The sequence below is a fragment of the Talpa europaea genome, assembly GCF_964194135.1.
Source record: "Talpa europaea genome assembly, chromosome: 7".
In the NCBI taxonomy this organism is placed as follows: Eukaryota; Metazoa; Chordata; class Mammalia; order Eulipotyphla; family Talpidae; genus Talpa; species Talpa europaea.
Window position 1 is genome coordinate 8137838 of NC_140074.1, and position 25811 is coordinate 8163648.

A 25811-nucleotide genomic window follows, 5' to 3' on the forward strand; every position below is an offset into this window, starting at 1 on the left:
TATTAAAAAATCTTTAACAAAATATTAGGTTAGTACATCATGATCATGTGAATACAGATTGACTAAATATTTGAAAATCAATCAGTCCATGTAATTTACCCTATCAACAGACTAAAAAGGAAAACTAGATCAAAACATATGCCAAAAAATAGTATTTTAGGAATGATTCAACACCTGTTCATGATAAAAACTCTTAACAAACTAGGTGATAATGAGCATCTAGGAAAAACCTACAACTAACATTATACTTAATAGTGAAAGACTGCATGCTTCCCCCTCCCCTGAGAATGAGAGCCAGAAAAAAGGTGTCTGCTCCTCCCATTTCTACTCAGCACTGTATTGAAGGGCCTAACAAGTTCACCAAGACAAGGAGAAGAAAGAGAAGCCCTCACAATTAGAAAGATGGAAGAAAAACTTGGCTTTATTTAGACAACATGATCATATATCTGGAAAATTCTAAGGCGTCTCATAAATGAATTTAGCAAGGGTGCAGGATAAGGTCAGCATGCAAATAGGAAATGTAGTTCTATATACTAGTAATGAGCAATTGAAAAGTAAAATTTTTGAAAGTGCCATTTAAAATAGCATACATACAAAACATAAAATACTTAGGCATAAATTTAACAAAATATGTGCAAGATTTGTATACTTATACTTGAAAGCTATAAAACATTTCTGAGAAAAAAAACTTAAAAGACCTAAACAAATGAAAAGATATTCCATATTTTGGATTAGAAGACTCAATATTTTTAAGATGTTAATTTTACCTAAATTGATCTATAGATTCAATATAATTCCAACCCAAATGCCAGATGGCTTTTAAAAAAATTGAGTGCTATTCTAAAATGTATATGAATATGCGAAAGATCTAGAATAGCCAAAACAATGCTGAAAAAGAAAAAAGTTGTAGGACTTATATTACCTACTTTCAAGACTTACTATAAAGTTGTCATAAATATAGGTAGACATATTGTTCAAAAGAACAAAATAAATAGTTCAGAAGCAGACCCAGGTTGGACAATTTTCAACAAGTATGCTTTCATAATTCAATAAAGGAATGATAGTTTTTTGGGTTTTTTAGCAAATGCCGAAAGATAACTGAATAGCCACGGGGGGAAAAGTGAATTTCACTTTTACCTGATGCAAATATTAGTTCAAAGTAGGTTAGACAGCTAAAGCTAAACCTAGAAGCAAAAACTATGATATGAATAGGAAAAAAATCTTCATGGGCTAGCCATGAGGTAAGCTGCAAAAAGCACACATCATAAATGAAAAAAGCCAAAAATTGAACCTGATAAATGGTAGAAACTGATCCTCTTCATTAAAACGTAAAGAGGCAAGCCACAGACCAAGAGAAAATTCTCAACAGTTATACCTGAAGAAAGGGCTTTTATCTAGAATAAAGGACCCTTAAGCTCAATAATAAGACAACCTAGTGACAAAGTAAGCCAAAGACTTGACAGGATATTCCAATCACCAACAAATACGTGAAAGGGAGCTCCATTGAAGGTGCAGATCAGTCCCACAGTGAGTGTGCCACTCTAGACCCACTGGTGTGGCTGAATCTAGAAGAAGGTGCATATTTCTCATACATCTTGAACATGTTTTCTGTATGACCAAGCCATCCCACCTCTGGGTCATTGCCCAAGAAACTCAAAACTTATGTTCACACAGACACACAATCAGCTGTGTTCATGATCTCCAATCATGAAACCAGATGACCTTCAGTTGGTGACCATATGAACAAATAGTGTACCCCATAAAATGAAGGACTACTTAGTAATAAAAAAGAAACTTCTGATTTATCCAACAAAATAGATGAATCTCACGTTTGGGAAGTGAAAGAATCCATGTAGATGACATTCTGGAATAGGCAAAATGATAGAGATAGAAATCAGATTGTCCTGAGTGGGGGCGGGAGGAGTAATTGACTTTAAAGGGGCAGAGGGGAAATTTGCAGATGATTAAATTGCTCTACACCTTGGTGGTTACATGTTGTAGGGTAAAGAAAATATCAGGCTTTTCTGCCCTTCCGCCATCAGGATAGATGATGGATCCTTGTCCTGAATGCATGCCTGATGGCGGGCACCTGGAATAGGGTGTGGGCATAGGTAGATGGGATTCAGCTGAGTTAAGACTGTGCTTTTTTTTTTTTTTTTTTTTTTTTTTAATAGAGGCATGCTTTATTTATTTGTTTGCTGGTTTGTTTGTTTGTTTTGTTTATACATGCACTGGGTACAGTCAGAAGCACGGGAGGGTGAGAGAATTCACCAGAGCCAGAGGGGGGAGCAGAGCAGGCAGAAGGCCCAAGGTACACTGCTGAGGGGAGCAGCGGGCGGCAGGAGAGGTCTGCACGCCATGTGGGACCCTCCTCCGGTGGCCGGGGAGCAGCCGGGGATCGAACCGGCACCGCAGAGGCTGCGGGCAGCTTCGCAACCCAGCGCTCAACCGTTGCGCCACCGGGGAGGCCCAAAGACTGTGCTTTTAAGGGCGGCGTCACGGGGACACCAGTAGTAGCAGCAGCAGCAGCAGTAAAGCCGAAAGAGAAGAAGCCTGAAGCAGAGACAGAGAACGCCAGAGAGCCCAGATAGAGTGAAGATTTGCTGGGGGCTGGGAGGCCTGCCAGCCTCCCAGCCCCCCAGCCAGCACCCCTGCCTGCCATATGCCTGGTGAACCCCAATAAAAGACCTGCAAAAACCCACTGAGGACTCTGACTCCTCCTTTACCCGGTCTGCATGGGATCAGAAAACCTGCACCATGGCCAGTCCTGCCTTTACACATGTCTAAATGCATCTTGCAGAATTTTTAGTGGTAAACTAAAAGCATTAAATTATAGTCTATTTACAAGATACCTCAATAAACCTGACTTTAACATGTTCTTTAAAGACCGACAAGTCCAGGTGTTGGTAAGAATTATATGGAACTCTCCACCACTGGTGATAGGAATCTAAAAAGGTGCAACCACTTTGGAAAACAGTTGGCAGTTTTCTATGAACTTAAGCATATACCTACCATATAAACCCACTTCTAGGTATTTATGCAAGAGACATGAAATTACACACCTAAACAGATTTGTGCATGAATGTTACAGCAGCTTTATTCATAATAAACAATACCTGGAAACAATCTTAATGTCCATCAACTGGCAGATGGATTAACAATGTGTTAGATCCCTATTTTTTATTATGGAGACAGTATTCCATTGTAACATGTAATGCACAAGACAGCGTGGATGAATCTTAAGTATATTACACTGAGCCAAAGAAGTCAGACCTAAGAGAATCTGCTCCATGATCTCACTTACATAAAATTCTAGAAGCGAGAGATGTAGTCTGCAGTGGATGAAAGCATATCAGTGGTTGCCTTGAGCTGGGAAGGACAAGATAGGAACATACTGGAGAGGGCACTGAGGAACATTCAGAGGCCAAGGAAACATTCTGGTCCTCGATTGTTATGGTAGTTACACAGCTGTGTCCACTTGTCAAAACTCATCAAACTATACTTTTTAAATGTATACATTCTATTTGCTCTTAAGTTACAGCTTAAAATTAATTTTTAAAAGGAAGAGGCCTTGAAAATTAATTTTAAAAGGAGAATCCACTACTGAGCCATGTTTGATTTCCACTGAATTATGTGATTTTTCACCTGACTTCTGAACATGGGTCAAAAGTTAACTTTGGGCAGGGTGGCGCTGGTTGGCTGCTAGGACCTTGACAATTGTGTCTCAAATGTTATACTCTTAGCTCAGTTTTTCTACCTTTAAAAAAAATGAGCTCGGCAAGGTTAATGCTGTTGTATTTCATGGGGATTCCATTAAACTTGCAAATGTATTTTCACTGACAATATCCTGTTGTTCCTAGTGGTGGGTTTGGAGGAGGAATATGGCAAGAATAGCCCATCTCCTGTTGGGCCAGTGGCCTGTTTACGGACTTCATGTTTATCTCAAGCTCACCTGGATGCAGAGAACAGAAGCACGTTTCCTCCCTCTGCAGCCATTTAACCAAACACTCTTCTGCTGTTTCCCTCCTAAAATTTAAAGAACACTTCTTGTTCCCTCAGAGCTTTGAATGTCAGCTGCTTAACTAATGAATAGTTTGTAGGACTTTTAAAAAGCTTGGTAAAAAGAACCCAAGTCATCAAAACTCCCAGAAACATAGGCATACTGCACTTTGTCACCAGGGGACGAGATTTCCCAAGACTCAGATGGGCTTTTCTTGATATTCTCTTGCCTTACTTTTGTAGGTTTTTGTGTCTGCACATATAATATCAGGTACCTTTACCCGCTGCTTATTCTCTCCTATCTTTTACTTTGTGCTTTTTCTAACTTGATTAGTGCTATTTTAACACAGGTTTTTCTCATATGATATATTGAGTAGGATATTAAAATCCCTTTGACACAGTAATACTTTTTTTTAAGATTTATTTATTTATACATACAAGAGCTGGGGTACAGGCCAGAGATGCGGGGGATGAGAGGGTTCACCAGAGACAGAGTGGGGAACAGAACAGGCAGACTGACTGAAATACACTGCTGAGGGGAGCAGCGGGCGAGACAGGAAGTGTCTCTTGCGCCATGTGGGTAGCTCCCTGGCCGGCCAGGAATCAAACTCGTGCTGCAGAGGCTGCAGATTGCTTCATAATGTGGTGCTCAACCCCCTTGCGTCACCAAGAAGGCCCCAACAAAGTAATACTTTTAAGGTTTTCTTTTTCCAGCAAATACTTCTAAGTGGAAAAAGACACCTGGCCAAATAGTATCGTTTATGTTCACTGACGCTACAGGTATTTGTCTTTCTCCTTGACTTAATTCCAGTTAACATAATCCCTTTCAGTTCCATCCATTTGTCCCAAGCATCAAGAGTTCATTTTGAATACTATTGTATTCAACATAAAACATAGTTGAATACTATTCCATCATTTATATATACCACATCTTAATCCACTCCTGTCATTGCACACCTAGCCATAACCTGACTGTTGTAAATAGTGCCGCAGTGAACACGGGGGTGCACATACCCCTTCAAATTAGTGCTTTTGTGTACTTTGAGTAGCCTAGAGTGGAATTATTGGGTCATATGGCAGATCTATTTTTAATATTTTGAGGAACCGCCACATGATTCTCTAGGGGACCTCTATGCTGTGGGCTGGACCAGTCCACATTCCTACCAACAGTGTACAAGGGCTTATTTTTCCCCACATGCTTGCCAGCATTGTTGTTGCTGGGCTTGTTGGTTTGTTTTGTTGTTGTTGTTGTGTTTATAGGCTAGTCTCACCAGTATGAAGTGGTTTTGATTTGTATTCCCCTGAAGAGAAGTGATATTGAACATTTTTCAGGATAGTAGTTTCTCTTCATATTCTTTGGGGTGGGGTGGAGGGAGAGAGGGGAGACCACACAGTCACTTGTGAACTCAGGTCTGTTTCAAAATGGGGCTTTAACCACATAATTGGTTGCCTTGGGGAGTCCAAAGGCAAAATTAGTTCAGAAGGGCCCCTATGCTAACAAGCCCACAGTCGGATCACTGCCTCTCCGCTGGTGGCCCTCTGCTTGGTAGGCGTGTTGGGGAGAACACCTGACCCAAGATGGCCTAGGTCACTGCTAAGGCCTCACCAGCCAGTGCGGCTTCATGCCATGCTTTTCCGAAGGCTTAGAATTCTCAGACTCTAGATGCCGCCGCCCAGGCTTTGCTGTGCCATCCCACCTGTGAGTCAACAGGGCCTTTGATCCCATAAACAAAGATCTTCCAGAGCAGACTTCATGGGCTGTCTGACCTGGGCAATCTGTCCTTCTGGGAAATGTCTAAACTGATAGAAAAACCTTGGAAAAAGCCTGTTCTTAGAAATCCAATAGGAAATAAAAAGCTGCCTAGGGAGAAGGCTGCTGTGATTACACTAGTGTCCCAAATGAATCTGTGTGTAAGCTGCACCAATGCCCATGTTGGTAGTGTCTTCTGAGAGAATGTTTATTCATTCACCAGATGTTTCTGTGAGGACTGTTGACCAAAGAGGGCAAACTTTCAGTTGTAACCTAAGTGCTGAGGCTCTGGTGTGCTGCATGGCAGCCATTGTCAGTGCTGCATTTCATGCTTGAGAGTTGCTAGTAGACCAGATCTGTGTTCTCCATACACAGTCACCAAAGGTAACTAAGTGAGTGATAGCTATATTAATAGCTTATCTGTGGTAACTGTTTCATAATATATGTGCATCAAATCATCGCAATGATTACACTTTAAATATATTCAATTGTATTTGTCAATTAAAGCTAGAAAAAAATAGAACAAACAAAAGCACCAGGCATTTCCTAGACACCTACCCTGTGCCAGACTTTGCACAGGGAATAGCGGGTACAGAGATGATGAAGATGGGGACCACTTTCTCAGTGAAGTCACAGGCTTGCTAGCAGAAGAGCTGATGGAAGGTGGACCACTTCTCATGACCCCACATGTCCAATCCCAGACCACTCTCTCTGACTATAGATGAAGGCGTATTCCAGAGCATGACTACCCTCCCAACCTAAAGCCTTTCATGGCCCCTTGTCCATATGCCAAGATGGCTCTTTGTAATCCAGTCTCAACTATATCTCTGGGCATGTTCGCCAGAGATGGGCCTCTTACCCACTTAAACTTCATACCTGCAACTTTGCTTCGATCCACCAGCAAGTTCTGTTCAGGAATGGAGAGTATACATTCATTATTCATTCAACCAGTTTTTTTGGATGTGTGCTCAGGATGTTGGACCCTAGGAACACGGAGACATGTAAGAAGCAGTCTCTGTTCTTGGGAAGAAGAGACAAGCTCACTGGGATGCAGGCGTGGGCTGATGGAGGCTGGAGATATGGATAAAACTCTATGTGTTTGGGCAGGGATGACTAGGTTAGTTCAGCTGGAACATAGGGTATATAGTTGGAAGGGACAAAAGAGAAGACCAAAGAAGTAGACAGGGTTTGAGAATGGCCTGCTGTTATAGCAAGTTTGGGCTTTATATTTTGGATGGTAAAGAATCACTCAAGATCATTAAGCCAGAAAATCCTGTGGAAACACACATCTGAGGAGATGTGAACCTCTTCCCCTGAACCAAATAGAGTTTTGTAAACCAATGTTAAGTCAATAAAAATGAATAATAAATTATGGGCTATTGGATACAAAAAAATAGATCTATGCTGCCCTGGGTCTCAGGCTAAGGTTGGCTCCAACCTTTCTTGCTCTCCGTTCCCTAGAACCTGCATGGCACTTCCTCTTGCCCCAAGTCTACTGACGTTGCATTCGGGGGAAGGGGACAAGAGCATTAGTGTTATTCCTGGCATCACCTATCGCCAGTGTCCACCCTCTTGGCCCTTGTGTTTTTAAAGAATTGTCTCAGCTTCTCTGGTCCACACAGTGGCTTGTACATTTCGCGCAGGATGGGAAGGAGCATCGTGAGCCAGTGGGCCTTGGCCTGAGTGTGTGCATATGATTTGTCAACAATCGAGTATTTTAGGAGAGTTTACGGGGCTTCATTAAAGATGCCGGGGCAGCAGCGCTGCGGGACATCAGAAGAGCCCTCAGCAATAAAGCGCAGCGCCGAGCTTCGGAATGCAGTAAATGTTTAAGAGACTTCCTTCCTTTCATTACTGAATTTTACTTTACTTTTATACCAGTAAAGAGTTGTGTTTTATTGGTTGAAATTTCTTGATTCCGTTTTCCCCAGGTCTGTTTAAAAGCTACATTTTATCTTTGAGGATGTTTGGCTCCTGGCGGAGGAAGTGCTGCCAGCGAATTCAATTAACTGGCAGAGCTCACAGATATGGTACATGGGCTTCTTTTTTTCCCTCTTTTTCACAACTGCTACATAAACACAGCTGGGTTTAATATTTGTCGTAACAAAGATTTAACTTGAATCATTTTACTCCGGGTAATTAATGCTTGGAATCTCGGCTACTTTTTCGTCGGTTTGTAATCCTCTGCATTTTTTCACTCTGGCTATCTAGATAATGAAGTGTGCTCCTCTAGGTCTTTGCCCTGCCTTAAAACTGCTTAATATTTGGCCGTTCCCACTAGAGAGCAGATGCTTTTCTTTGCAAGAATTGAATTTCTGTCAGCTCTTTTATGCATCATGTGTTTGGAACTGTAAGTGGATCAAGTTGTTCATCACAGCGGGGACACTGTGAAACACATCTATTATACATGCTCCCCCCCTTCCTGTTTTTTTCCTCCCCTGAGGAGGTGGTGATGCCCAGATCCCCTTGGGAGAGCGATAGCTCACTCTGTGTGGATGTACCCAGGGGATCCACCCTGGATCCTGACTGACCGTGTCCCTAAGCCTAGAAATCTCTATCCATTCAGCCCGGGGTTGTTGCTGAGACAAATCCTGCTTTTATCTTTGTAAACACCAAGCACTTCATTAACTCCCAAATACACACCAAGTTTGGGTCACTAAATAAACCCATGAGGCTTAGCATAATGAGTGACATTTCAGTAATTGATGCCCTAGAAAATGGTAATTGTGAGCCCATTATTCTTTTTATGCTAAAATAATGGCTTGAGTAGCTTTGGCTTTGGACTTGGGCTAGTGTGGAAGAATAGTCACCATCTATTAGGCTCCTAGTGTGTGCCAAGCATTGTGCTAGAGGCTTTGAAAGTCTTGACATTTAATGTACATAACAGTCCTGCAAAGGGGGTGTGTGTGTATGTGTGTAATTTATCCCTTATATATAGATGAAGACGTTGAGTAACTGCCTAAAAGCATCCCACTAATAGCCAGTAGTAGCTCAATCAGAATTTGAACCCAGGTCTATCTGAACCTAGATCAAATTAACCTGCTTGCTAGAGTACATTTGTTGGTTGATCACTCAATATATTGATTTATGACCCATTCCACAGCAAATATGAGCCGGCTGTCTTTTTGGAGCACTTTTGTATTCATGTGAATCTGAACTCCTGGTGGTGATTGGGGTCATTTATTGGAATCATTATTTCATTTGGCTTTTTCTATCTAAGCTGAAGGCAGACACAATCCAGTTCCCCCAAAGCAAGCTTCCCAAATTTCAATCCCTAGATTCAGCTTCGAATGGATGGCTAAAACCTAAGTTGGTGAGTTTGTCAACACAGCTTTGAAGAGCAGGAGTCTTAATGATGTCCCTGCTGTGATAGGCTCATCTTTGGGGCCTCAGCTAGTGATGCGGAGGGCAAAGGTGCATTTTGGTGCATTTTTAATAGATAAGGTTCAATTTGCAAGAGTCATTATGAGACATTCGTGTGCCTGACTAGAATACTGCTGATCAGTAGAATTAATTCTAGTTAAATGGAAGGGGGTGGCTTTTGCTCATGAAGAAACTCACTGGTCTCTTGATAAACATTTTTAGTTATGATTAACTTTACTTTTCCTCCAAATGCCTTTCATTAGAACCAGACATTCATGTCCTGGTTCATTAAAATTAGAGCGACCCCTTTCTTTTTGATTTGCGGCCCATTTTGTTGTTTAAAGATGTTGGTTGTTTTTTGTTTTTTTTTAATTGATGGAAGATACAGTGTAAAAAACATAACTTTCCTTTTGCTAGTGCCTATGTTTTTTTCAAAGGTAACTTACATTTTCATTTTGTGCGTTGTGTTTGCAAGAGAATGGTTCTTGGTTTATTCATGTTGACAACTGAAAAGCCTTAGACCTAATTAAAAGAATTTCCACAAGCACCTTTACTGAACCATTTCATTACGCGGCACTGCACAGATTGCATTGTGAAACATGGTGATAGTTTAAATCTGACCTTTAAACCGAAACTGCCAGAAGTATGGGGGAGAAAACCCTTCTTTGAAAATAATTCTCAGGATACATACATATATAGGCATACATGCATGCACATATTTGGTTAGAAATAATCTTTTTATTGAATGACCACCTAGTAATATAAATACACATTTACTTTGAGCTCAGATCTCATAGCTTCCCTTAGCTTGGGCAGGATTTTCATTTGTCTTGTGTGTGTGTGTGCGCGCGCGCGTGTGTGTGTGTGTGTGTGTGGTGTGTCTGGGTGGGGGGAGGTAGTGTGTTAAAGCTAAATTGTTTTATAGGGAAAACAAAGACAACTCCACTTCCTCTGGCCAAAAAAAAAAAAGTGTTTGTAGGAAGGTGAGGTTTACAAGTAGATAGAAAATGCAAAAGTCTTTGGGTTTCGGTTTAAGATGCAGAGGTGCTGGGATTAAGCATCTGGGGAGGGGTTGGAGGACTGGTGTGTGTGAGACTCCTCCTGAGCTTTATCTGGCAGACAGTGGAACAGGGTTTTTTTTTTTTATCTAAAATTGTTCTTTTTTTCCTCCAAAAATGTCATCCTTAGCACTTGATAGTTCTTGGGGTGCTCAACAAAGCCATTATAGCAGATAGTGAAGTAGTCATTCACATAATGAAAATTGATCCTTTTGTCTAACAAAAAGCTGCTGCTTAGAATTGTAATGCTTGCCTCTAACTTTCTGACTTATGCTCAGCCCACGAGATGTCAGAAGGGGGGGGGGTAGCAGAGACCTGGGCCCCTAGGGTCAGAACCGGCTCCAGCTTAGAGCTGCGAGTAACTAACAAGCCCCCACACCCCCATGGAGAACCAGAATCTTTCAGGGGAAAATGGGATGCAGAAGAAGCAATTAAAGCCAACTGAGGTCAAGGTACAACCATGTTCTAAGAAAGAAACAGAAAAGCAGGGAATGAAAGGAAGCAGTAATGGAGCTAGATTAAGCGGGTGGAAATAAACCAGTATGGACAGATCTAATCTGCTGGTCTAAGAAACCCCAGCAGTGGTACACACTAACAGAATAGCACCAGCTTTGGTGTAAGCCAGACTTGGGTTTGACTTTGACCTCTGTCCCTCATGTTGTACTTGCTGTGTACATGGAGCTGAGTCTCACCTTCCTCATCTGGAGAATGGGGGTAACCGTGCCTGGTAGCCCAGTTCTGAAATTTAATGCCATGCTGGGTAAGTAAGCACCTGCCCTGGCATTTGGAACCTAGTAGTATGCTTAGCAAATACTAGTTCCTCTTTTCCGAGAAGCTGTTACTGAAAAAGAGAATAGGCTGGAATTGCCTTTATATTTCAAGACTTTTTGCTCCAAGTTGAAGCCAGCACTGACTGGTGCATAGGTAAACACACCGTCATATTTTCATGGCCAGTGTGAAGGTAGCAGAGACAGCCAATGTCTATGTGGCTCCTCTCCAGACCCACGCATTCCCCAGGAGAGCTCATAACTAAGCCTCATGTCTGCTTTATTAAGGAAAGGAAGAATCAATGTGCCCTAGTCCTCAAAGACTATTTTTTTAGGAGTGTGACCCCACTGCTCCCTCTCAGCTGCTGCTGGACATCTGATTTGTCCAAATAAATACACAAACAATCTTCTAATTCTATCCCTGATGCTGAGCAGTGTGATTGCATCTGGGGTAGGAGGAGCAGTGGGCCCCCTGCAGAGGCCAACGTGAGTCAGACATGTAGAACTGTTTATCCACTCAAGGTGATGTTCCCATTCTGGGGATAGCGTGGAACCTGCTGTTCACTCTCACAGAGGAACATTTATTGAATTCTTGCAGGGGGCGCCAATTGTACATCGCTGTGTATCTCTAGAGGAAAGGGCCGGTGTGAGTGTTAAATGGGGAAACCTTAGCCTGGCCCTGAGTTGGAGTAAGAACTGGACATCCTAAGGATGAGGCCCGGGGTTGTCCAATATATTAGTCACTGCCCACACAGGACTGTTAAACTTAATAAGATAAGTAACATTTGAATGCAGTTCTTCAGTCAGATTAGCCACATTTTTTAAGTGCTCCATGGCCACTACCACATTGGACAGCACAAGTGATAATTTGAGCCAAGTCTGATTACACAGGGCAGAGGGGCACGGTGGGCAAGAACATCCCGGACACAGGGTTGGCCTCCCCCTTGGGGTACGAGGGAGGCCATTGTGATGAGAGCTGGGAGGATGTGGCTGAAGTCCCGGAGAAGAGGCAGGAGCTGACACCTGAAAGAAGCTAGAACCAAATCTCTCAGGACCTTGTAAGTCAGACTTGGGCCTCCGTCTCCTCAGAGCAATGGGGTGGCTGCTAAAAGATGTTAAGGTGCCAGAGCTGATGGAAAGAGGTGGGGTAGGTTTGTCATCTCAGTGGACGATGAATGAAACGCTACCCTTCTCCACCTGAAGATGGCCCCAAGTGCTGAAGAAATAAACCTGTTCTTGTTGAGGGCGACATGAGTTGGAAGGGGAGGAAGGTGTGTGACCTACTGACTTTGTGTGAGGCTGAACTGCAGGGTAATGGCATCTACAGTCTGAGAGCCCCTTTTAAGTAGCCCTAAGCCCTTGTGTGGCTGCTCTGGAGCAGAACCTGGGGCATACGCAGCTCTGTCCTCAGGACAGCGCCTGCACATATCAGGCATCAACTCAATGACCAGCTCACATGCCCTGAGAAAGAGGCGTCTGACAGAGGATGACACAACAAGCCAAAAAGGATTTTTTATTCGCTTATTTTTTGGATAGGTTTTGTTGGGGAAGGGTATAAGGTGTTCTCCAGCCTCAGGGATGGGTTTGCAGCCTCTGAAACTAAGAAAACATTGGAAAAGGAACTCGGCCAACCCCAGAGCAGACAATGAATACTGTGCTAAGGGATTTGGACTCTGTGAACAGTATGGAGCCACTGAAAATTCAGAGTTGAGTAATATGATTCAGCCTCTTGTTTCAGAAAGAATATTCAATGCAAAGGATGAATCGGACCTGGAAGAAGACAGTGGAAGGGCCACCAGTTGAAAGACTGTTGCAGTCACTCAGGGAAAAGATGAAATGTGAACGAATAATGAAAGACTAGGCAGCGTGCGACATCCATTACCCATTTTACAGCCATTGTCTCTTAATCCTCACAATGTATGTGTGTTGCAGGCACAGTGAACTGAAACTCAGAATGGCTAGGAAAGTAGGGAACCAGGTTTCCAGGCTTCAGCTTGAGCTTTGGCGATTCTAGCTCCATCCTCACTGCCTGAGAGCAAGTGGAACCCAGAACCTGCAGTGAGGAGGCAGAGCAAGAGCAGGGGGTGGGGGGGCGGGGCAGGGCGTGGAATGCTGCGTTTGCTATTGGACAAGTCGACTTTGCAGTGTGGTATAAGACTGTCTACTCTTTTAACTTATTCAACGTCGGGAGGTTTGTTTTCCTTGCAATTTTGGTTGCATCTGAATCTGGGTGATGAACTTCTGCAGAAGGGGAACAAATGAGTAGAAGCTTCTCCCCCAGTCCTTCCCAACCAAGACCAGTTCCTTCTAACTCTCAGTTCCTTCTAATATCTCAGAAAGATGTCATCTTAGACTCCAGGCACAGAGGCTCAGCCACTGGAAATGCCTTTCCTGATAGGAAAATACCTTCTCGTTGAAATACTTACTCGGATATTCCATATTTTCTGCATGACAATGCTGGGCTAAGCCCTGCCCTGGCTGCTGGGCCTTCTGGGGACTCACAGTCCAGCAGGAAAGGTGGTGGACACTGTACTCACTGAGGAGTCACCCACGGTCCAGGGGCGCAGCCAGGGCATCATTAACCCATCTCACCTGTCAGGAAAGGCTTCGCAGCTGAGGGGATGCCTGGGTTCTCTCTTTCCCTTAACCCAAGGCCATGTTTAACTTCATTAAAATTCATTATTATAGAAGTAACATGCTTTTTCATAAAGGTACATCAAAACAATCAAAAAGTACATGAGATAAGCATGCCATGTAGATGGCGTTTTAGATTGTGTATGGTAAATAAAAACATCCATCCATCCCTCTATCTAGAGAATTGTCAAATGATTCATGCCCCACATCTTGCTCTGCAACTTCGTTTTCCTCCCATTTGGAGTATTCTGTGGGCATCTTTTCATGTCAGTTCTTAAAGTACTGCCACATTCTTTTTAACATCCATACGGAACTTCATTGTGAGGATGACTAAGTAGCCCCACTGGCAGACCACTGGGTGGTCTTTCAAAAAGTGGATAGAATTTTGTAAACAGGTCAGGGAGAGATGGACAGTTCTGTCTGCGTTGTCTGCACGTGTGTGGACTAGGATAGAACATGTGTGTGCATGGCCACTCAGGAGCAGTCCAAGTGTGACACCCCAAGTGTCACCCTCTGCCTTGGGGCAGAGGAAGTGAGGCCGGTGGGAAGCCTCGCAGCCCCCTGAGGGGTGGGGATGTTTTTCTGAAGGTGTTGATGGTGAGGGTGGGGCAGGGGAGGTATATTTCCGGGATCATGAGGATGGCTTTGGGGAGCCAGTGTGGGAAACCATTCCACCGACTTGGACCAGCGAGGGAGAGCAGAGCTGAGCCATGCAGATAGATCTAGCATCCCAGGAGATGTTGGGATGATGCTGCCAGACCAAGATGGGGGAGAAGGCAGGGGGAGGATGGAGAAGCTGATGGGTTCACTCTTGTCCTCCCACCCCTTGTTTCAGTCCTCCCCCTGTGATGCCTGATTTGAGGAAGCCATCCTCATCGGCATTTACAACCCCCCCCCCAAATTATGCCTAATGAACCCCTGTGTTAATGACCTGACAGCACCCCCCAGAGCACTCAGGGCAAGTTCAGCTTCAGATGTGACTGTGGGTTATTGAAACCTTAGCTTTTGTCCCCTTGACTTTATTTAAAAGACAAAATGCTACCACTGGTTATCAGGTGCGCTTGTACTTGAAGTTTCAAAGTTTGAAGTGCTGACAAAAGCTGCTCCCATTACAGGGTGAGGAGAGGGCTTCAGAAGCCTGGGCCTAAGTGGACCCAGGGGCACCAAGCGCCCAGGACCACTTGGCTGATGTCAGACCAGCTGAAGCGGGCAGCTCACACTCATATTTGCTCAGTTACAATCAGCAACTACTTCTTTGTGTAAAATGGTAATGAGGCCATTAGGAGAGGCTCACCTGAAGTGCAGCTTGTGAATCCAAGGTAATTAAACACCTCTGGAATGAAAGGGAAAGGCCAGGGAAGGTTAAGTGAGGAATAATCTGCTGCACAGGTGGCCCCAGAAGAAGCAGCACCCTTTCAAAGGACGGAAATGCTACCCCAGCCCTGGAAGGGGCAGGAGTTTTATCATTTAGTGGGTGGGGAGTGGGCAATATTTTTAACATCTTAGTGGCACGTGTTTCTTTATCAGCTATTTCAAGTTGGAAGTCCCCGGCAGTCTGCCAGTTGCTGAGTGGCCTGCATCGCTCCTCCCAGGTTCTCCCCACAGTAGCACTGGGGCTCATGTGCCCCAGGATAGGGGAGTGGACCTAAGCTGGTTACTTACACTCAGGGCATGAGATGGACTTCTAGCTGCTGCACCAGGAAAATCATCTTTCCTGATCCACCTTTGACAGAGCTGGAGCAGCCACCTCTCGCTGATAGTTCTCACATCTGACTTCTCAGAGAAGGACGACAGGCCTACCTGCACTCTGTTAACTGAGCATGTGGCCTACTGCTTTAGCAACAGCACGGGATTTCCCCCCGTACAATCGTGCATAGCTTAACTACAGGGGTTCACTCAGGAAAATGAGACATTAACAGATTTCTTAGTTGTGTGAACATCATCAAATATATGTTATCCGAGTAGCACTTCTCCATTTCACCAATCTAAAACCCAAGAGGACATCCTAGAAGAGGAGCTGAGTCATCTGTCACTTCTTGTTGTGCCTGTGGTAACTGGCAGTAGGAATGTGGGAACCAGATTATACCAATGGTCCATCATTGAATTTTATTATCTGGCACGCGATTTTACTCATAAACACTTATTGATCGCTTTCTTTTGTGCTAAGCAGTGTGCTCTGTGAATTTTGGTGTCCTTTCAGTTTATCTTTGTCATACAGGATCTGGCAACAGAGTCTGTTACCCAGAATCTCTGCTCTCTCCATGTAAAAGTTTGTACATAAATGTTCGTGGCGGTATCTTCATGATAGCCAAAAGGTAGAAACAACCCATATGTCCATCAACTGGTGAATAGTTAAACAAAAGGAGGTATATCCATATGGTGGAATATTAATCAGCCGTGAAAAAGAACAAGGTATCGATAAACATTAAGGCATGGATGAGTCTTGCTCTTAATGAACACCACTAAGTAAAAGAATTCATTCACAAAAGACTGCATGGTTCCATTTCTATGTCCAGAATAGGCAAATCCTGAGGGAAAAAGTAGATGAATGGTTTCCTAGGGTTAGGTAAGGAAGGAAGGGAGGAGGATTAATGGGAAATGAGAAGTAACTGCCAGTAAGATAGAGCTGTGGAAAGTGGCGTTATGAAATGTTCTAGAATTAGATAATAGTGATAGTTGTACAGCCCTGTCAGTATACTAAAATCCCCTGAACTGTGTGCACTTAAAATGATATTTAAAATATGTCTTATGGGCTTTTTTTAAAAAAATCTCTTATCAGGAACTTGGTAATAAGAAATAATATCCAGGGGGCATTTCTAAAATGTAGTCTGTTCCAGAGCAGTGATTACTATTTTTTGAGTTTGTAGGCACTTTTAGGAATCTGAGGGAAACTATGAAGCCTTTGCCCAGAAAAAAATGATCATCATTCACATAAAAAATTTATAGATGATTCATGGACCATCTGAATCTAATTTTCTATCTTATCCTTAAATTTTATCCTTAAATAATGTCAAGCCAATTAGATAGTTCTGTATCCAAGCCCTTCCTAAAAAGTGCTATTGTTATGTCACCTGCATGTTTTAAAATAGCCATTAACCTTATATTTCTCTCAAGATGAAGACATAGCCCTTCCCACCCCTGCCCTTCTTTCTGGCCTCATTTGAAGCTCATACTCACCATCATTCTCTCCACTGAAGTTACAGTTCTTTATTCTCTAAACATCTTCTCACCACAGGGTCTTTGCAAAGGCTGTGCCTCATGCCTGGTACACAAGCCCTTCCCTGCATTGCCAAGTTAACTACTTGAGCTCATCCTTCAGAGTTCAGTCTGCTTCTCTTCCCCTCCAGGAAGCCTTCCTTGACCTCTTTGTTGAGCTCTGTTATAGGCTGTATTACAAAAGCAATGTCACGTGAATTGGTATTTTCCTCAATAGAATGTAAGCTTCATGAGGGCAGGACCCATGTTTGATTTTGCTCAGCACAGTACCCTCCACACCTACCACCTGCCCAGACACACAGGAAATAAGTAATTGTGGAGTAAGTGAGTGACTCAAGAGCACCTCGTTGCCCCTTTTTAGGGGTATTTTCTCATGGGACTCAGTGTGTGCGCCCAGAGGTTGTGGAATGCAGCCCCCTGATTTGAATGGCGCCATATTAGAAACAGACCAGGCAGCTTGGCACTCTAACAGCAGCTGTTTCTCCGTTGAAGACTCATGAGAAAATTTTAGACTTTGCCTATGTCGCTTTCAGGAAAATCTGTCCATTTGTGCAACTAGTTTATTACACATGATCTCAGGAATCTTGCAACTTCTCATGTTTCCTGTTTTGCTTTGTTTAGGAGACTCTTATTTCAATTTGTATTCCATTGTTAGCTACTCTGAGACCATAAGACTTACCTATTCCTACTCTTTTTCACCATGGAATGCCATGGTTTTCTTGTCTGTTTTGTTTTAACCTATAAATATATGTCTATAAGTGCTACTATTCCTTTAAAGTATGAGTGTGGAGTACATGATATATAATTGATAATTATATTTATCAACATAATATATTGTCAAATAAGCCATTTCTAAAATCAGTGAGAAATTTGAAGAGGGAGTAAAACTGGACCTCAAAATCTTTGTGGAGTTTGGGCTTAGATTACAAAACCTCATATTCTGGCTTGGCTGCTTTTTAGCTTTGTTCCCAAGTATGCAAGCTAACCTCTGAGACTGTTGATACCTTTACACCCATGTAAAGTGGGAACACTAGTTCCTCCCTTGCTGGATCATTTAAATAATTTAATTAGGTCTCCCTGGTGGTGCAAGGTGTTAAGCACCACACTATGAAGCAATCCACAGCCTCTGCATCACGAGTTCAATCCCCGGCCAGGGAGAAACCCACATGGCGAGGCAGACCTCTCCTGTCTTGCCCTCTGCTCCCCTCAGCAGTGTATTTCAGTCAGTCTGCCTATTCTGTTCCCCACTCTGTCTCTGGTGGATCCTCTTACCCCCCACATCTCTGGCCTGTACCCCAGTTCTTATATGCATAAATAAATAAATCTTTAAAAAAATAAAAAAATAATTAAATTAGAAATTTTTTGTGAAAGCAATTACCTGGCACATTGTAACTGCTTAGAAAGTTGCTTTTTCTGTTTTTATTAAATCTGCCCTAATAGGAGCAATATTTGCCGAAACTTCAGAAACCTTCCCTAACGTGAATGAACCTCGTCCTCCTAGCAGCTGAGGTGCCAAATCAGTGCCTTCCAGGGTTGCGCGGTGTGCCCTGGTCTTAGCCAGCCGGCCTCCTCCACCCTGGCCTCAGCCTGTGTCTCCTCTCTCTCTGTCCCCAGATCTCTTCACTGAAGAACCGGCTGAAGAAGGTCTCCACCACAACCGGCGATGGGGTGGCCCGAGCATTCCTCAAGGCCCAGGCAGCTTTCTTCGGCAGCTACCGAAATGCTCTGAAGATTGAGCCGGTGAGTCGCTTCCTGGCTTGTCAGGAACCATGTTGGTTCGTGGTCCAGAAAGTAAATCAGAGGCCACGAGAGACCCACGACTCACCAGGGTGTTGCAGTCACCTGAGGAGGGTGTGGGTGCTGGAGGTGGCCCTGTGTGAGGTGCTCAGGGGAGCCTTCGGGCCCTTTTCCTCCCCAGACAGCAGCACCCACAGCAACTGTGCATCAGTGTCCCACCGGCCCAGCCCCACACCTGCCCCCTCAGGGCCCACGGTGAGCCTGTGAGGCAGCAGCGAGCATGATGGTCTCTCCACGGGCTCAGAGAAGAGACATGTCTGGCTCACAGTGAAGGAGCCAGGGAGTCCCCAAGCCACACTCCCCTGCTGTGCCTCTCTGCCCTCTTCCTGTAAAGGGACTTTTCCCCCACCCTTGCTTGAGAAGGTAAAGCACCCCGGAATTCATTTCTCAGAGGCTTCCAATGTGGTCTTGGTGTAAATGACTGCAGAGTACACTGAGGCTGGGAAGGAATGTTCTCGCCTCCGTGGGCCTCCAGCCCTCCTGAGCCTCTGTTACCTCAGCACTGCTGTCTGCCTGCCCTAGGAGGTGATTAGTTATTACAAGGATATGAAGATATGAGGTCTTGCCCAAAATCAAAGAAAGTACCAATTCTCCCAGCTTCCTTCAGAAGCTGTCCTCTGGTACTCAGCCTGTTCTTGACCAAGGACAATGAAGGGTTTGGCCCGGAACCTGTGTCTCTGTTTGGGAGAGACGGTTGGAGGGAACCCTTCATCCCGAGCAGGTGATAAAGGCAGCCTAGTCAGAGCAGGGAGCTCGCTTTGGTTTTGGTTTTCCCATCCAGTTTTATTAGGTCAAATGACAGAAGATGTGTGAATGTCAGCCAGTGGTTCCATGTGCAGACTCTGATGGTGAATCTTGGTCACGCTTCCTCATGACCATAGTTAAACATTGTTAAGCATTGTTAAACATTGTTTAAACATTGTTTAAACACATTGTTGTGTTTTTTACTGCAATGGCTCCTCCATGGGCCTGAGTGAAACACAGAGTAAAGCAAACCTAGAGAAATGGGGGGTGAGCATCCTCCTTGTTCCTGGCTTGCCACCAGCACTTAGCCCTTCCAGGCAGCCCAAACTCAGGAAATGTCGTGGTCACATCACAGGAGAGCGGTGCATTCTTTGGCTTCCTAAGAAGTACTTCCATAAGGTCCTCTAAAGTACTTCAGCTTAAAGCAAGATCCCCGTGTCCTGCCTCTCAGAGAGGCAGCTCTGATTCTTTGTCATGACTTTGGACCCAGCCCAACAGATCCGATTCAGTGCTCTTTTGAGAGTTGGCAAAATTCAAGAAAAATTCTGTTGTCTTCGCATCTCTGCAGTGGGACTGGGCCAACTGGCTGTGTCCTTTCCTTAGGTTGCTGGAAATTGACAGGAAGGAAGATTGTCACCCTTACAGGGATCTCAATTTGTCTAGAGTCCAGAGCTGTTGAATCTTGGTTCCCATTGCTAGGTATGTGATCTGAGGTCCTCCTCAGGAGTTGATGGCTGCACTTGCACTTGGCTCTGAAAGGCAGTGGGTTTCAAGGATGGAAGCCCTAGAGTTTAAATCATCCCTCTTTACTTCTACACTGTATGACACTGTGTGACCTTGAACATGCCACTTCAGCTCTTTAAACCTCAGTTTCTTCACTTGTAGAATTAGGATAAGAATAGCTATTATCCTCCCTCTCCAGGTGGGTGTAAGGGCCAAAGAGCCTTAAATCATTCCATGGGAAAGGTGAAACTTGACCAGGGTCTGATGGGTAAGGTTTCGAAAAAGAAGCATCCCTTCCTGTAGTAGGTGTGGACTCAAGTGAGTGAGCCCAGGCTTGGAGGCAGGATGCCTCACGGCCACTTAGTCTGGAGTAATGAGTTCAGTAGAGAGGTGGGTGCAGAAGAAGTTGAAATCAACTTTGACGGAGCAATGGATGCTGGGAATGTGATGCAGAGATGAGAAGTGACTGAAATCATGTTTGAGGGGTAATGCAGCCATGAACTACAGGGAAGCTGGAAGTCCAGGGACTTTTTGGGACTCAGAGCCCCCGCTGGTTACACCCAGAAAAGCTGCCATGAGGAAGAAATGATGAGGCTCAGAAACAGATAAAATATAGAAGATGAGGGACAAAAAAGTCAAACTGCCTCCTGTAATTTGGGCCTGGAAGATGATGAAGATGCCTATAACAGAAAAAAGGAGGCTTAATGCAGGCACTTCCAGCAGCAGTGTTTATAATGATAAAAAATTGGAAAAGACATCAGGTTAAGTAAATTAAAGTACATCCATATGGTGGAGTATTATATGGTCATTAAGAGCAGCATTCTGAGACTAGCATGGCAGGTTTCATTGTACATTTCACTGAATGGTACATTTGATGGTACATTTCACTCAATCTAAGTTGCATTTGGGGGTAAGACACGCTGTCATTATATGTGCCATGAAGAAAGAGCAGTGCACCTTCATTGTCACAAAGTGTGCCATCAACTGCACAACCCACCCAGGCTTCAGAGATGTTACAGTGTGCAGGGGTCTGTGTCTAGAAGGACACGTGACAGATATGTGGCGCTTTCAATCCTGTTCACCTGCCAGATGACTTCTGTCAGGTCATGAGAGAAGCCAGAGGGCCTGAAATCACCAGCACATCATCAGCAGGTTTCCTGGATGGGTTTTACACCATAGATTTAATTCTAGCCAATTCTCAACCCCATAAATGGGATAACACCTCCTTTATGAGATTGTTTTGGGGGTAAAATAATGACTGCAAAGCATATCTGAGCCTGAGACCGTGTGAAGGGTGGAAGCCCGTGGTCGGGAGTCTGGGCTGTGCTGGCTGGAGTAAGCCCATGGGGTGGTGCGCAGGACACTGGTGAAGGGACTAGGTGGCCTTCCTGGGGCCTCTTGTCTTCCAGTTGCTTGTCTGGTTGTAAAAATAGCACCTGTTCTTGGTTTTATAAAAATGTTTAAAGTGACAGCAGTAGAAATGAGAAAGCATCCTGGTCATGTCATCTGGAATGTAGGTGATTTGATAGTGTGTTTCCAGCTAGGGTCTAGATTTTGGGTTTATTCTTGTTCATCGACCTTGTGTTTTTGCTTTTCTCCTCTCAGACATTTGCGATATCCCTGGCAATACAATCCAGTCCCCACTTATTTGTTTTTGCATTTTAGTGTTCTGTAACCATGTTTTCACATCATATAAAAACTCTCCTTAAATGTCATTTTTAAGGGCTACATATATCTCCCCAGGTAACCCCGATAGTTCTCGGCTCTGGCTGGGGTGTCAAAATCACCTGTGGGGCTTTTAAAGAGGCAAATGTCTGGACCCCACTTGCAGAGATTTCTCTCAGCTTCCTGCAACCTGAAACCAGTGCCGGCCCCACCACGTGGGCCTACCTGGGTCCTTGTGACTTTTGGTAACTTTTGATCATTTTAAAAAACACAGAAGGTGAACATCTTTATGTAACTCTTTATGTGCTGTCTGAATTAGTTCCTTAGGCAGATTCCCTGATGTGGAGCCACAGAGCCAGAGGATCTGAGGAGGTTTAAGGCCTTGATCCACAAGGTGAGGGAGGAAGCCACTGGCCAGAAATAGGTGGCAGCTTAGGGGACAGAACTGTCCAGGTGGGGGGCGAAGAGAGGAACGGGGCTCAGAGAATTGTGTGGCTGCTGAAGGCACCCCAGCATCATGGGACCCAGGAGGCAGTCTTGGGACCCAGGTCACTGCAAAGTCAGAGTTTTGTCTTTTTTTTTTAAAGACACAACATGGTAGACTTGACTGTGTTCCATACTACTCTGCTCCCAGAGCTGTGGGGAGCCCTGGGGAATGGCTCCTGATAAGCCCCTGGATGCCCTGCCTGGCTCTGTAAGGAGTAGTCAAGCCCCAGCCTGAGAGGCAGAGATGGGCAACCCCTCCTCACAGCAGGAACTGGAAACCCAACCCCCACCACTATCCCAGCCCAGCCCAGAGCTCACTGGAGAATTTTAATTCCTTGGTCTTTATTTTCTTTTCTGCTGGAAAAAAGAAAGGTCAAAATGCAACTGACTGAGGAGTCTCAAGCTTGGTCTTCTTTCCAGGTCTAGAAGGGAAGAGGAAGGTAGCCCTTTGCTCTGACCATGTGCCAGGAGCTGAGCTGCTTCTCCCCATCCTTGCCTTCTGACCTGGTCCAAAATGGGGAGAGCCTGCGTTGGCTCCCCAGGGGTCCTCCTCCTCAGGGCCAAGCGAGTGCCTCCCAGGGGTCAGGGCGTGGGCTGAGATGGGGCTATGGGTATTCAGCCACAGCCATGTCTCCCCAGTCAGAGCTGGGTTTATCTCCAAGTGGCTTCACTTATGTGACTGTCCCTTCCACAGAGTGGGGATGGAGGTCAGGTCACTTCCAGGAAGTAAGAGAGCCTGGAGTTCACTGGGGCCGGCCTGCTGCCCAACCCAGGTTGCTTGTGCCACACCCTCTTGACTGCCTTTGTTCTGGCTCCACATGTTCCACATACACAACTCTCTTTGCCTTGCCAGCACTGGGCAGTGCTGGTGGCATAGTGTGGGTATCCATGAGGATATTTTGGAACTATGGCTGGAAAGATAGATGAGGAAATAAGGGACCAGGGAAGCATAGGGGCCAGGCTGGCCCTCAGCCTCTGTTCAGTGCGTATTCACCACCTCCTGCCCTGTCTTTTGGCCCTGGAGATTGGTGCTTCCTGGCAGAGGGGAGAGTGTCTGCAATCCACAAGGGCACGTGACCCACTTTTCAGTCACCCAGAGAATATCAGGTGCAAAGCCCAAGATATTTAACAATATGAGCCAAGCCAACTTGTTCTTCTCCACTTAAATGACAGAACCCCAAGCAGCCAGGCAGCCCCATTCAGAAAAACCCCCTTTATCCATGTCAAGCAGCAGCTCAGGCTCCAGCTCATTTATTTAGGCCTTTCTTGCTCTCTCACACGCCTCCTAGCAGTTGCCAGGCAACTCTGGGAGTAGCAGTGAGTGTTAGGGATTAACTAGTTAGGGCTGGGGTCCTTTTTGGCAAGAAGGGGATAAAAGACGAATGATTTTAATTGCCAGGCCAAGGCTCCTTTCTCTGCTTGGTGGAAGATTGCAACTTTTGAAGGATGTGTCTAGCAGTGTGGTTCTTAAATTTACCTCACATGTTCCCCTTTCTCTCTTCTCAGAACAAATGGATTTTCAAAAGAATCTCACTTTTAACTCACTCCTTTGTTTAAAATTATATCATCATGAAATCTAAATAAGACTAACCCACCACCCTCGCTTTGAAAAGACATTTCATTACACAATGGCCTCGGTGTTAAAGAACTTTCAGACATTGGCTGGTGTGGTTATATTTCAGCCTTTTTCTGTTTGGTGTTTCTCATTTCATAGCTTATGCTGCAGAGAGTCATTTTAAGACAGTGCCTGTGAGGACGCTTGTTCATAGCCGGCCACTGTGGGCCCTTGGCGGATGTGGGTGCTGATGGATATTTAAGATGCACTGTGTCCCCTGCTGTATCTGTGGAAAGGCCCGCGTGGAGGGAGCTCTGGGAGAGTCATCTATTTAAGCTTATGTGGCTTACTCTGGGCCAGCCTGCTGGCGGGGTTGACTGGGATGAAAGGAACACGGCCCCTGCCCACAGGGAGCGAACACTGGGCTGGGGTAGTGCATGTTGAGTGCAGGGAGGGGGTCATGCTGCTTCATCCTTCCCAGGAGGCCCGGCTTCTGGGTTCAGCCCAGGGTGCACTGGCATCACCTACTTTACAGCCCCTGATTTTGCACATGATTCTGCTGAGTCATATTTATCCACCTAAAATCCCTTGAAGACAGAGAAGTTAAGATAAAAGCAGATTGATAGCCTGGCTTTCAAGCATGAACAGACGAGGCTGTGTCAGAGTAGGTCAGAGAAAGCACCATGCGTGTTTGTCTCCTGGTTGAGTAGCACCATTGATCTCGTGGTTTAACAAACAACTGTATTTGTGTGTGTTGTTAGTGTAGCAGAAAATAGAAAAAATATTGAGAAGAATGAAAACATCACTACAGCCCCACGGAGCTAACACAACTACCCTCAGCTACCTTTTGTATAAGTTTGCTTAATTATTTTTCATTATGCAGAGTGTTTACATAGCTGCTATCAGAGCTAGGTTCAAAGTGTTTTTCTCCTCCATTGAATGTTGCATCCTGTGCATTTCTCCATAGCTGCACAATATTCCACTAAGTGCAGCTTCCACGGTTCCTAGGACCACTCACCTATGGGCATCTAGGTTGTTCCCGATCTTTCGATATTAGCATTAATACTTCACTTAACATTTGTGAATAAGGCTTTGAAATGCAGTATTGTAAAGTCCCCAGAGTAAAATGCAAGTCCCAGAGCAGGACCCTGACTGTGGTGCCAGCTTGTCATGGGGTCTCAGCCTAGAGTGTCTCACAAGATTCATCCCTTCGTGGGGTGCACACCCTGCCCTTCACACAGGCAAGCAAGGGACACCCAGGACATTCAGAAGAGGAATTACTACTTTGTCTGTACCTCCTAGTACAAATAAAGGTACAAAGAACCTTAAAATTGTACAGCAAGGTGAGAGATTAGGAAGTGAAGAGACCATATGGAGGGGGATATTTCATGAAGCCTGGGAAGTGCTGATGTGTGCGTGCCTCTGCTGGTTCTGAGGTTCCCACTCAGCGTGGGCATGGTGGAGCTGGGATTTTTAACCCACATCTGTCCTCAGAGCCCGTGCATTTTTTTCTTTTAATTGTGGTGATACATAGAGATATAAAACAAAATTTTGTCATTTTAGTCATTGTTAAGTATACAATTCAGTGGCCTTCTTTATATCCACAATGTTGTACAAACATCCCTATGTATTTTCAAAGTTTCTCATCACCTCAAACTCTGTAGCCTTTAAGCAATAACTCTCCATTTCCCTAGCCCTTGATAGCTTCTAGTCTACTTGTTCTCTTTGAATTTGCATGTTCTAAAGATTTCATATGAAGTTGAATTGTACCATAGTGGTCCTTTTTGTGTCTGGCTTATTTCACTCAGCATACTATTTTCAAGGTCACATGCATCGTTGCATGTATCCAAACTTCATCCCTATTTGAGGCAGAATAATACTCCACTGTGTGTGCATGCTGCATTTTGCTTATCTGTGCATCTCTTCCTGAGCACTTGGGTTATTTCCACCTTTTGCCTATTGTGAATAACGCTGTTATGAGTATTCCTTGTATACTATCTGTTTGAGTCCCTGTTTTCGGTTCTTTCAGGTATCTACCTAGGAGTGGTATTGCT

At 44.6% G+C, this 25811-nt stretch overlaps 1 protein-coding gene across 1 annotated transcript in view; it reads left to right on the forward strand.

Annotated features, from left to right (window-relative positions):
• The window catches only part of DENND1A (DENN domain containing 1A), a gene marked incomplete at both ends in the record, with an annotated part of 451205 nt that overhangs the window by 300784 nt on the left and 124610 nt on the right, over positions 1-25811 (forward strand). Inside the window, one exon of the mRNA XM_084237464.1 lies at positions 18402-18527. Within this exon, the coding sequence (XP_084093590.1) occupies positions 18402-18527 (126 nt within the window). The remainder of the gene's footprint in view (positions 1-18401; positions 18528-25811) is intronic.